General features: G+C 44.4%; 1 protein-coding gene across 12 annotated transcripts in view; it reads left to right on the top strand.

The window, feature by feature from the left end:
- Positions 1-13503, top strand: part of Ripor2 (RHO family interacting cell polarization regulator 2) — a 223866-nt gene that overhangs the window by 101738 nt on the left and 108625 nt on the right. For 4 of the 12 annotated variants that reach the window (XR_015640801.1, XR_015640807.1, XM_087590616.1 and 1 more), the window contains exon 1: positions 2572-2699. The exons of the other annotated variants lie outside the window; for them this stretch is intronic. Coding sequence is in view for 1 of the 4 variants with exons in the window: in XM_087590616.1 (XP_087446742.1) it covers positions 2639-2699 (61 nt within the window). In the remaining 3 variants the exon portion in view is untranslated. Of the gene's footprint in view, positions 1-2571; positions 2700-13503 lie in introns of those variants that run through there. 12 annotated transcript variants of the gene reach the window in all.

Here is a 13503-nt window from a genome sequence, read left to right as displayed (position 1 = left end):
TGCTGGAGAGGTAGCTGAGAGTTCTACGTCTGGATTGGCAGGCAGCAGGAAGAGACTGAGACACACTAGGCCTGGCTTGAGCTTCTGAGACCTTAAAGCCCACCCTAGTGACACACTCCATCCAACAAATCCATACCTACTTCATATTAAGGCCACACCTTCTAAAGTGCCACTCCCTGCAGGCCTATTGGGACCATTTGTAGTCAAATCGCTATAATTCATGTGGTCCTGATTTACTTAAACTATTCTATTTAATCCTCAAAGCAAGCCAGACAAGTGAGCACAGTTGTTTGCTAGGCCTGTCCTAACCGAATACTGTGAACTAGGTGGGCTACAACAGTGATACTCGCTCACCACTGCATAGCTCTAGAGCCTGGAAGCCAGAGGTCAAGTGTCATAGGCTCCTTCTAAGGAATGGGCAAGAAAGCCCACCCATGCCTCTTCTCTAACATCTCGTGCTTTGTTGTCAGTCTATGGTATTGTTTGTAGATCTCTGCCTTTGTCCTCAAGTGATGTTCTCTCCTTCCTATGTCTCTCTTTAAATGTCCTCTTTTTCTAAGAGACCTGTTCATACTGGATTAAGGATCCCTGTTCCATTCTGATAATGAATTCAGGATCTCCTACTGCATTGTGATATGCGTTCATCTTTGCCAGTTAGAGTCATCAAAAGCCCTATTCCCAAATAAGGTCACATGAGGACTCCAGTGCCTGGTTCTGCAAGGACACGGATTCACTTATTCAGAGGGAGGGAAACAGACCTGAAAAGGTTAGGTTGACACAGATGGTTGTGACCAAACACCTGGTCAAAAGCAACTGAAGGAAGGTAGGTTATTTGGGTAGGGGGTTTTGGGATCTAGTCCATCATGGCTGAAAAGCACAGCAATGGAAATGTGAGGCAGCTAGTCACGATGTGTCTGCAGTTGGGAAGCTGAGAACTGAAGGCTGGTGTGCAGCTCACTTTCCCCTTCTCACTCAGCCCACTGGACGATGGCCATAAGACACACTCAATGAGGCTCTGAAAACAGGGCAGTGGCTGGGACTGACTCAGCTCCCATCCTTTCTTTTGTCTCAACAGCACAAGATGAAACTCTAAGTCACGATCAGGTTCTTCCATCTGGCCCTAGTTTAATTCACTCAGTTTATGCTACTAACTCACCAGAAATAACATTTACATAGGAACATTTTCATTGCTTCTGGGTGGCCAGAAGCAATGGGATGTAGGGCAAGCTGTCTGCCTCTTGCTGTTGGGGACAGGACAGTTCCTCCTTCCTGTCATGTCATTTTGCAGGAAGCTTCCTGCCCTAGGAGGCAAGATGCACATGCCTCAAATGATTCCCCAGTCATCGCACAATCCCAGCACACATTTCCAGGCACTCTCTGAAGGGCAGTTTCTGCCCTGCTCAAAATGACCAGTGATCCCAGCGGGACTCAGAATGTCACCTACTTTTGAGGAACCTCTCCATAAGAACTGGTTCATAGAAGGGTCCTCAATTAGTGCTGCTGGTCCATCCTCAATGATTCTTGATCCCTGGGTTAACTGCTTGACTGGCCTAATCCAACTATCAAGATTCCCCTTGGGAAACAACTGGCATAATCCCAAAATAGTTCCAGAAGAAAGGAACAGACTCTCAACATGAAAGGTCACACTGGAGTCTTCAAAAACACACAGTAAACAAGACTCTAAAATTAAACACTTTGGGCGAACAATAACTCCTCGACCAACACCTTCATTTGCATCTTCTGACTCTAGAAAAGCCCCAGCGGTGGTTGTAGTGTCACACACTGGTGAAATCCGTTGGGTAGTTCTGGGTGGTGATGCAAACCACTGATGGTCACATGAAAGTTGGGCTTTAACTCCTCCCTTTTGGAGGGACTGCCGGTTTGTTTGTTTGTTTGTTGTTTGTTTGTTTTCTTTACTAATGAAAGTCCAAAGTGTCAGAACGAGTCAATGTTATGTAATGAACATGGTTTGACACAGACTGATTATCTGCTCACTAATGCGGTGTTAGAACTAGGAAAAGCCTAGGTGAATACTATGGCTGGTTTAAGGGTTACTCTTAAAGTTCCTCTCAAAAGCAAGAGGTTTACAAAAGAGAAAAATTCAACCGTTGCTGAGGGAAACAAGCTCACGTCTTCCAAATGCAGGCTTTGGTGTAGCACAAGGCTTACTTTACTTTCAGATAAATTGTCACTGAAGCAAAAGCAAGATATGAGAAATGTGAGCCTCTCTCTTTCAACACTACCCATTGTGTTGAGATTCATAAGCAGGAAAGCTAAGAGCCCACTGCCCTCTCAAAGAAATATGAAAGTTGGTGCTTTGAAATAGAACTTATCAAAGTATGCCTGAGTGATATCTATGCTTAAATCCAACTAGATCAGCATCCCCTTCAGAACAAGTCTTTCTTCTCAGTAGTGAGAATTACCTCACCTGGGGTTCACACTGCAAAAAGTTTCAGAAGCCTTTTCATATGAATGAAGCTACTTTTTTCAGGGCAGATGCGGAAGCTGCCCTCCCCAGGGCTTGGGCAATCCACTGTGGGGAAGGAAATCCGCCTCCCAGGGAGAGTGGCTGCTCAGAGCTAAGGTGGCTCCCGTGTGTCCTAGGCTGTGAGTGTCTCCAGCTCCCTGTCTTCCCACAATGCAGTTCCTTGACCCTGAGGAGCTTCTGGTGGATGAAGAGGATGACATTTTTGGTGAAGGTAAACACAATTTCTCTGACTGCCCTGCTCTCGTGTGGGAAACTTTTGAGTGCTTTGTACAAAGTACTTAAGGATTTTGCATCAGAGAAGACAGAATTATCCTGAGTGAGGTGGTCATAAAGGGACACAAGGCAAGGAAAGGACATTGCAGTTGAGTGATTGTTCCAAAGATTTTGTTTTTAAAGGATTACAGCTAAGTAAAGATTTGCTTTAGGCCAGAAAATAGAACTGGGATTTTTTTACTCTGTCTCTCAACATGAGTGCTCTTTATGACATCCAAGGGAAAGGCTGCCACAGGACTGTGCAGGCCAGGCCCTGGGTTAGGAACTGAATGAATGGGGCCGGAGGGCTTCTCCTGATGACCAACCAACCCTCCTCTCCTCCCACCTCTCACCCCTCTCTCTTCCTAGATCCTTCTCCCTCCTCCCTCCTCCCTCCTCCCTCCTCCCCTCTTCCCTCCCCTGTCCTCCCTCCTCCCTGCTCCCTCCTTCCTTCTATTTGGCTGTCCCCCTCCCTTTGCTGTCATACTTATTTACCCAGCTCTTCCTCCCTCTCTCTCTCTCTCTCTCTCTCTCTCTCTTTGGCATTGCTTAGCTTTCCGTGTCAAGTAACAGATCTTCAGTTAACCGTTCAGTTAGGCTTAGTGTCTTAAGTGGACAGGCAGTAACATCCAGATGCCTTATTCTAACGTTGCAAAGAGATGAGCTATCGGCAAAAACCTTTCTAGAATTTGGAATTGCCTAAATGAATGGGAATTGGAACTGGGCACCTCAGATTTTTCATAAAATACCTTGTTTGGGATTTTTTAAAAAAGTCTGTCAGGCAGTGTAAAAGGAATAGTGGGAGTGTGGAGGTGTCCTCTGTCTCCTATACATTACAGGTTCAACCAAGTAAGAGTAGTGTGTGTGCTGAGAAGCCCTGAGGTCCAGCCCTCTAGGAGATGCTTGCTATCTACACTTTGTTTTAGCCACAAAAATATTTAAAATCAGAATGTATGACTGTGGCATGGTGACACATACTTGTAATCCCAGCACTAGGGGATAAAAGCAGGAAGATCAGGAGTCTAGGGCATCCTCAGCTACATAGTGCATTGAGGCCAGCCTGACCTACATGAGACGATGTCTTAAAAGAAAATGTAAATGATGCCGTGTAGTAGTAATGTAGGCCAGGCACACACCTCTAATCTCAGCACTCGGGAGGCAAAGGTGAGAAGTTCAAGGCCAGCTTGGACTACATAGTATGACCTTGTTAGAAAAAAATATGTAAGAAGAAAAATAAGATAAAATCCTGCTTAGGTTGCTATCACAATTTACGTCGGTGTGAGGGATTCCTGTTGAGCTTTGCTGGTGACCAAGGTCTCCATCTGCTGCTGTGCTTGACTGACAGCCACTGGGAGCTACCAGTATCTTGGAGGCAGGCCTCAGGCTCTGGTCTTTGACTTTCCCTCCTGGAGTTGGTGTTACTTCTTAGAAAGCAGGTTAACAATGACGAGAAAGATCCACCTACTTTGAATAATCTCAGACTTTTCAGCCACTTTTCCCTCCAAGGATGACATTGTAAAATATCTGGTCCACATTTTCCTATCCAAAGGGATTGTTCTCTTTTTGTGTCTGGGTCATGTGAGGAAGAGCACCATCTACAGGTGAGTGCACAACCCTGGATCATGCATGGGGCTTGCTTAGCAAGACCTTCACAAAGCAGGCTCCAGGAACATGCAGATCTTCTGCTGAGCACTCCCAACTTTCAAGGTCATTACTTTTTTAATTATTATTCTATGTGTACAGGTCGTTGCCTGCATCTTTGTCTGTGTGCCTCATGTCTGTGTCTGTGGAGAGCAAAAGAGAGAGTCTTGATCCCTGGGGTGGGCTTAACAGATAGTTGTGAGATGTCAGTCAGTGCCGGGAATCAAACCCAGGTCCCCTAGAAGATCAGCCCATGCTCTTAACCACTGATCTCCCTCTACACCATTATTGACTCCTCAGTGACTGATGTCATTTCAATGTAATGTGACTGATTACATTTACAATGTAAGTTCTGTTTCCTCAATGGCAACTGGAGACGGCAGCATCTGTTTGGTTGTACAGATTAACTTCACCGAAGGGTCCTAACTGTCTGTCTGTTCTTCTGTGGGTCAAGCTGTTTAACTTACTCCTTAGAGACTAGAGCGAATCCTTCGAGAACACCAGTCAGTCTTTCATTGGTTTTCACAGTCATGGCTCCCTGCTAGTTCACATGGGATCTGGTTCAGCTTGTATCTCACTTTAAGAAGTGCTGTGCAGGGGCTGGAGGGATGGCTCAGTGGTTAACAGCACTGACTATTCTTCCAGAGGTCCTGAGTTCAATTCCTAGCAACCACATGGTGGCTCACAACCATCTGTAACGGGAAACGATGCCCTCTTCTGGTGTGTCTGAAGACAGCTACACTGTACTCAGATACATGAAATAACTAAATATTTAAAAAAAAAATAGTTGAACACCCAGAACTGGACATACAGAGCAGGTTCTGCACCTTTAAAAAAAAAAAGAAGAAGTGCTGTGCAGGCACTGCCTGAGTTTTGCCCATTAATCTGCTTTGTGACCTCAAACAGATTGTTTAACCCCTTTGTTCTCCAGTTTACTCACTTGGGAAATGGAGATCGAACCTCCTGGGACTGTGTGCAGATTAAATCCTATTACAAGGAAGTACTTAGAGTAGTACTCCGTGAACAGTGATGTACTTACTGCCGTGTTTGCAAATATACACTCATGTAATAGAATGGGGACTCTTATCCCCTGTCCCGCATAGCTGCAGGAACATGGGCAGGTCATTTATCCTCTTCGAGCCTTAATAAACACAAAGTTGTACGGTCTCCAGTGCTTTACCACTCAGGTCCCTGGGCTCTCTGCTCTCTGGCCTGCCGGAGAGAGCAACGCAGTCCCCACACACTGAGTCTCTTCCCACGCACAGAAGGGAACCATCCGGGAGGCTTGTTATTAGGACAACCCTGTTTCTTTACAGCCAACACATTTTTTTCTTTTAAAAGAAACATCTTCCCCCGAAAAACACAGGTTCACAGGTTTTGTACAGATGCAGAAAGATCTGGAAAGAAAAAGAAAGCGAGTAGTGCTTACAGAGTGTTTGCTCATTGCCTCTCTGAGATCCTGTTTGTTCTCTGTGGTTAGAGAAAATGTTAAGGTTCACAGAGCTAAGAAACATTGGTGTGCTACTCTGTTGTTATTCTGAGAGAGAGAGAGAGAGAGAGAGAGAGAGAGACAGAGACAGAGACAGAGACAGAGACAGAGACAGAGACGCTGTTTACCTACACATAGCACCCAAAATTTTTTCCACAACTCTAATTCTCTCTCCTTTCTCCTCTCTCTCCCTCTCTCTCCCTCTCTCTCCTTTTCTCCCTTCTCCCCTCCCTACCCCCCACTCATACACATAGCCTTAAGAATGCTGTCTAGACATCTACAACCTTATTGTGTCATTGGAAGGCAGTTACTATCAGGTAGACATGAACTTTCTTAGGAAAGTGGGTGATTTGATTATTAAGGCGCTGAAACATTAAAAATCCAACAGCTGGCACTGTTGGCTGTTTCTTTTTGTGGTTTCATGTTTATCAAATTAAAGGATGTTCATCTATGCCATCGCCAGGCCTTGACAGTGGTGGACACCGCTGTATGGATTATCTTTCGGAGAAGAGGCGGTGGTTGGTCAGCCTGTTAGCATGTGGCACCTTAGCAGCCATTGGTTGCCTCCTGTTTTAGAAGCCCAGCCTGGCTGCTTTCATTTTCAGAACTGCTCAATAGTTGCAATCCAGTGCGATAATTGGAACAATAAAACAACGTGAGTTCACATGTGTGTTCAAAATATTGCTTGGGCTCTTATATTCCCATAGCTCTTAGTATCTCACTTAAAGACCACATCCAACTGCAAAAGTTTTGCCAGCTCTTTCTGTTCCCAGAACTGGTAAACCACAGGGTAACAGAGGTATGCAGCTCTCCAATCCTGGAGGAGACTCTTCAGTCTCCACAAAGAAGGCTTCTAGGTGTATTCTTTTGCCAGGATAGGGCAATGCCCAAGGGGCACCTCCTCCTTCTCAAAGGAGAGGGGTGGGGGCTGTGTGAGGAGGGTTGGGGCTTCATTTGGAATGTAAAGTAAATATGTAAAATAAGGGGAGGGGAAAGAGGGCTTGTGGATAGAGACTTGGGGCTGGAGAGATGGCTCAGGGGTAAGGAGCACTTGCTGTTCTTGCAAAGAACCCAGGTTCAATCCCCAGAACCCATATCATGGCTCACAACCATCTGTAACTCCAGTACCAAAAGTTTTGACACCCTCTTCTGGCAGACACACATGTGGTGTGTAGATAAAATTCCCATACATATAGTTAAAATAAACATTAAAAAGAAAAAAAGAAAGCTGGTCTGTGTGTTTTCCCTTCCAAAGGGAACTTGACCTCAGAACAAAAGGCTCTCAAAATGTACCGACAAATTGTAATTAGGATGCAAGCCAAGTTTTGCCTCTCTTTATAGACTGTTTATAAAACTACGTTTCCCCACAGCAGGAAAAGGAGCCCACCCCACAGACACTATGTGGAAGGTCAGGACTCAGAATGGATACCCCAGAGACCTAGGATAGAACCAAAGATGCCCAGAAAAAAAATTTAATGAAATGGTTCCTAGTGCTATTCTGCAATGCTCATAGATTGGTGCCTACCCTAATGGCCATCTGAGAGGCTTCATCCAGCAACCGATGGAAACAGATGCAGAGACCCACAGCCAAATATTAGGTGGAGCTAAGAGAATCCTGCAGAAGAGGGGGATAAAGGATTATAGGAGCCAGAGGGCTCAAGGACACCACAAGGAAGCCCACCTGGGCTCATAGCCCAAGCCAACCTGGGATCATAGGGACTGACAGACTGACTCACCAACCAGGGAGCATGCAGGGGAATGACCTAGGACCTCTGCACATATGTTACAGTTGTGTGCTTGATCTTCTTGTGGGACTCCCAACAGTGGGAGTAGGGACTGTCTTTGACTCCTTTCCTAGCTTTTGGAACCCTTTTCCTCATACTGGACAGTCTTATCCAGCCATCTTACTGCTACATGATATGCCATGTTTGGTTGATATCCAAGAGGGGCAAGAGAAATGGAGGAGTATGGGGGAGGGTAGCAAAGGAAAGGTGGGGGCAGAGACTTAGAGAAGAGAAGGGAGAGAAAACTGCAGTTGAGATATAAAATGATGTTGTTGTTGTTGTTGTTGTTGTTGATGATGATGATGATGATGATGATGGTGATGGTGACAATGATGATAAGCCTAGATATTTTGTGAATTACATTTGCCCCTTCCAAATTTAAAACATGGCAGGAGGGAGGAAGAGGTAGGAAAGAAGGAAGGATGGAAGGAAGGAAGGAAGGAAGGAAGGAAGGAAGGAAGGAAGGAAAAGAGGAAGGGAGGGAGGGAAGGAAGGAAGGAAGGAAGGAAAACTAAACTAAGATTATATATAAAAACAATAAATCCAGGAAACTCAGACTGGTTGAAACTTCACAGAAAACATAAGGGAAATAAAACATAAGCCTTGGCAGGAAGTGCTGGGGGGTAGGGGTGGGGCTCCATGATTATTCTACATTTCACACTGTATAAAAACATACGGTAATTGTTACTTAACCATGTTTAATCTTTCTCAAAAATATCTGGAGTTCTCAAGTGGACCCAGGCGGGATTGGGAAGCAGGCAGGAAAAATCTGTCCTAGTTTGACTGAGTGAGAAGAATTGGTCACTCTCGGCTTTCACCGTTTGCCAAGACTGTTTGGATCTGTTTCCAGACTGGGTTCCTGGATAAACAGTTTGGATGGAAATCATTTCCCTGCTCTCTCACAGGGTCCGGAGCAGACACAGACCTCCCCACAGTTATTCATGCCTGTGTGACCTCGGCCTTGGATTACTGAACATTCTCTTCCCATAGATGTCTAGGAAGCTTTCTTTGGCTGGTGCCAGCAAGATGGTGTCATTTCAGGGGCACAAACCAAAATAGCACACTGAACTAAAGCTATGCAGGCCAGCTCGGCCACCAGTCTACCCTCTGATTTATGGCCTCCAGTGACCTCACAGTGACCTATTTAGATCTGCTGATGCTAAAAGGGGTTTGATAGTACAAGTTGGGCATGCCAAATGTTTATTTTAATATTTTGTGAACAGCCAGAAAAGTCTGAACATTTTAGGAAGACTGGAAGATATATTTGAGCATTTATTTACAGAACTTGTCTTGAAAATTAAACTTCTGTACATAACAACTACAGACAAGAGAGGACAAAGGAGAAAGAAGGGAGGGAGGGAAGAAGGGAGGGAGGGAAAGAAAAAGAGAAAGTTATTAATAAGTAGTTATTATGACTAAGATGTTGAAATAAATTGTGAGTCTAGCCTTTCCTTCCTCTTTGATAAAAGCTATTTATTCGAGTCCATGTATCTATTGAGTATTGTGATTTCTGGAGTTAACTGTGCCTAGTACGTTTAAAATCATAAAGCACAAAAAAAAAGTTTCTTTAAAAAAATTACTATTCTGAGAGTGTGTGACACCATGTGCTCATCAACAAATGGCTTCGAGAGGAAGCACTTTTGCAGACAGAGTGCTGCACAAAGTACCTCACACACAGGAGTCTGATGCCACTGCTATTCTTAGATTGTGGACTTTTTAGCACTCAGGCTTAAAACGCAGGGAAGGCAGCAGTAAGCTGCTGCCTGTGTAAATGATGAGAACACTAGTCAGTGGTGATGATAATGGCTTTAATGGTGGTGATGATGAGGACAATCGTAGTCCTGGTGGGGATGATGGTGCTGATGATGATGGTGGCAGTGGTAATCAGGATGGTAATGGAGTCATGATGGTCATAGTGGTGGCAATGATGTTAACAGGGATTATGGTGATAGTGATGATGATGGTGGTGGTACTGTTGATAATGGTAGTCATGGTAATGACATCGATAGACAGGATATTGGTGGTAATGGTGATTATGGTGGGGGTGATAATAATTGTTGTCCTAATGGTCATGATGGTGTGGTAATGGTGATGATAATGATGGTAGTGGTAATCATGATAGTGGTGATAGTCATAATGGTAGTGGTAGTCAGGATGATGACAACGGTTAGCCATGATGGTAGTGGTAGTGATAGGGGGGGTTGCTGGTAGGAGTAAGGGATGGTGGGGGAAGGGAGGTGATGGTGATAGTGGGGGTGGGGGTGCTGGTGCTGGTGGGGGGGTGCTGGTGCTGGTGGTGGTAGTGATACTGGGGGGGAGATGCTGGTGGTGGTGGAGGTGCTGGTGCTGGTAGCAGTGGTAATGATTATTGTGGTAGTGCTAATAATGATGGTGATGGAAATAATAATGATGATGGTGGTGACAGTAGTGGCCATGCTAATGTTTGTCTCTCAAAAAAAAAAATTGTCTAGGTCTGATTAGAGCAGAGCCATTGAGACTGCTGCCTCCAGAAGCTTCCTGAGAATCTAGAGTGCCCTCTGGCTCAAAAGCTGAAGCCTGACTGCTCTCTGGTTTTCACCATGCGACCAAAGTAGGGCTCAGAATAATCCAATGCTCAGCACAGAATAACATTTGTGATTGCATCTCTATTTTCTCTTGCTTTCATCGATAATGGTTTCCCTTTGAAAATGCTTTCCTTGTCCAAAGCAATGCACACTGTGACAGTACTGTAAACAGATTATTAATATCTTGTATATATTAATTAATGATGGAAATTAATATAGCAGTGCTTATTCCTTATCCAGTTAGTTCCCAAAATAACCACACCGACAGACTCTGGACTAGCTCATCTGCCTTAACACAACCCCCTAGTTGCATTCAGCCATATCGCTAGCTGTACCCTCCAGGCACATCATCTCCTCTCATGTCTCCTCTTGAAAGGCCATCATCCTCTTTCATCTTCCCAGAGTTCCTTTCTCCCTCCCAGGAAGTCCCACCTTCAACTTCCTACCCAGCTAATTGGCCATCAGATTTTTATTAAAGCCAGTCAGAGAATGACTTAGGTAGGAGAAGAGGGACAGAGACACCGCTTCACTCAGTATAGTCCATTACTGTGGAGAGATCCTAATCTCCTTCAGAAATGCCAGCAGTAAGGAATCCCATCTTTAACTGTATTCTTAACAGTGTTTGGGCCTGTTTCCTTGGTTTACATCATAATAACCGTCTTTCCCATCACCATTCAACTAAGTGCTTTTACAAAAGTAACTTGAGAAAGGCTAAACTTTATATGTTTATTAAAAACGCCTCTATTACAAAGTTGGTACACATTTAAAGCATATACATACATACATACACACATATACATTGCAGGCTTTTAGAACAGCAATTAAGATTGTCAACAATGCCTCTATAATGTTCCTGCGGCATTTCGTTTTTACTTCTAACTTTCCTGGAGGAAATTATGACAATTTGTTTTCATGAACCTATGTATAAATATGTTTGGAATGACAAACATTCACTTGCTTAGTGCCACTCCTACTACAAGAAACAAAAGAGCAGATGAGTCGAACCTCGTACTGATCCCCTAAGTGGGAAATAACAGAGGTTTCCAAAGCATCACCCACCAGTTCTGACCAGAACACATGGCTAACCATGAAGTTGGAAATGGCAGCCAGTACAGCAAGACAAATCAGAACTGGATCAATGCAGTTCCCCCTCTACCTGGGAAGACAGCTGCTGGCAGATTATGAGATTGATCTTTGTGTAGAAAGACAGCGTGAACTGAACTGTACAGGATAGAAAAGGACCCATGAGGGTTGGGGAGATGGCTTTAGTGCTCACCATGCAAGTACTACAACCTGAATCTAGATCCCCAGAACCCATATAGAAAGCCCAGGTGCAGTAGTTCATACTTAGAATCCCAGCACTAGGGCTGGAGGCATCCCTAGGGTTCATTGGCCACCCAGCCTTGACAAATTGGTGGTTGCCATGTTAGTGACAGACTCTCTAAGAAATAAGGTAGAGGAAAACACCCAACACTAACCTGTGGTCTTTGTACATGCACACACAAGTACTTGTACGTGCATTTACACACATACACACAACAATGAGTCTTCCTAGAATTGGTGATGTGCACTGGAAGACAGGACTGTGTGCTTCAGACTCCTCAGAAACGTCAGAACTACTCACAGTGAGTCAGTGGCTTTCTGCAGTGCTCTCTGTGGCCAGAGGTTGACAAGCCCTAGCCTTCAGGCCAAACGTGGCCTATTGCCTGCTTCTGCTCCTGCAAGACGGGAATGGCTTTCACAGATTAACATCTATAGCTGATGTGATGACAAGAGTCACCTGTCCTGAACTCAAATAAGCAAAGCATTATCCCAAAGAATTCTGTTCTTGTCTTGGTAAAATGCTATTACTAGAAATTTTTGATTACTTCTGTATTTTCGATTTGTCAGTAAGAACTATGTGAACTGCTGTTTTCTTTATCATTGTGTGTTTCTGGATCATTTTCTCATTTTTAACCTCTCCACCCACAATGCCTAAAGTATTTACTAACTTCTGTAGAGAAACAGCCTGCTGGTCTCTGGTCTATGTAAGCCATTAATTTCAAAGTCATTTTTACACTTATTTACACTTATTTATTACACTTATTATTTATGTGTATTTGTCTGGAAGCCTATATGTACATTGTGTGCGCAAGTGCCCTCAGAGGCTAGGAGGTGTTGGATTTCCTGGAACTGGAGTTAAAGGTGATTATGAGCTGCCCAAAATGGATGTTGAGAATTGAACCCTGGTCTTCTGCAAGAGCAGCAAGTCCTCCAAACTGCTGAGCTGACCCTCCAGCCCCTTTCAAGTTATTTTGCCTCTCTTTGGGTCCCTGAGTTTCTTTTTTCTTTTTTTCTTTTTTTCTTTTTTTTTCGGAGCGGGGGACCGAACCCAGGGCCTTGCGCTTGCTAGGCAAGCGCTCTACCACTGAGCTAACCCCAGTCCCTGAGTTTCTTAAGTACCTTTTTTCCGTAGCACTGGTTTCACATCTGTGCCTTCTCTCTATGAAGTTCCCATGTGAGGAGGATTTATCCCCTGGGCTTAATTTTATTTCGTCTTAGAGGGAATATGTGTCATCATATTGTGTTGCTTTTTAATACCACTTGGAAAGGCAAGTTTACAAAGTTAGTAGTTCAATGCAGACTGTCCTGGGTGGGGGGGGGGGGGAGAGAAGCCAATGTTGTGAAAGAAAAGAAACACAGGACAGTGCTCTCTTCTCCCACTCTAGTGATAAAGTAGCTGGAAGGAGATATCACATATAAGGGGTTCAGGGTTTTTCCTGATGACTCCTCTCAGATTTCTCTCTCCCCTTAACTCTGGGTTCACAGGTCCTTGGGACCTCCATGTGATGAATGGCTGATGCGCAGGAACAACTCTAAGCTATCTTCCTCTGTGCTCTCCCATACTGAGATGCCCCAGTTTACCAAGGAGCATTGTGTTGGATCTTATGCAACATCGTCCAAAGAAATAAAACTAAACCACAATATCTTCCTGTTAAAGGATTACACGGAGTTAGCCCTGTGTCTTTATTATCCCCACACAATACCAGCTCCCTTCCACTACCCCCATTCTGTGAGGCAGAACTGTGCATGTCTGCTCACGTGCATGTTAATTTGAGAATGAAGATGCCTTTGCAAAATAGACATGACAAGAAAAAGCTAATGTAAGTGCACGCAAACACACACACACACACACACACACACACACACACACACTTATAGAGAGAGTTACCGGCCCCCTGTTGCTAAGTGCTAGAAGAGTCAGGAATGTCTAGTTCTATTGAGCATCTTTGGGCAATTCTCACA

Source organism: Rattus norvegicus, chromosome 17, assembly GCF_021556685.1.
Source record: "Rattus norvegicus strain SHRSP/BbbUtx chromosome 17, alternate assembly SHRSP_T2T, whole genome shotgun sequence".
NCBI classification, from domain to species: Eukaryota; Metazoa; Chordata; class Mammalia; order Rodentia; family Muridae; genus Rattus; species Rattus norvegicus.
Note: the sequence above shows the minus strand (reverse complement) of the source record. Positions and strands in the feature narration are given on the sequence as shown.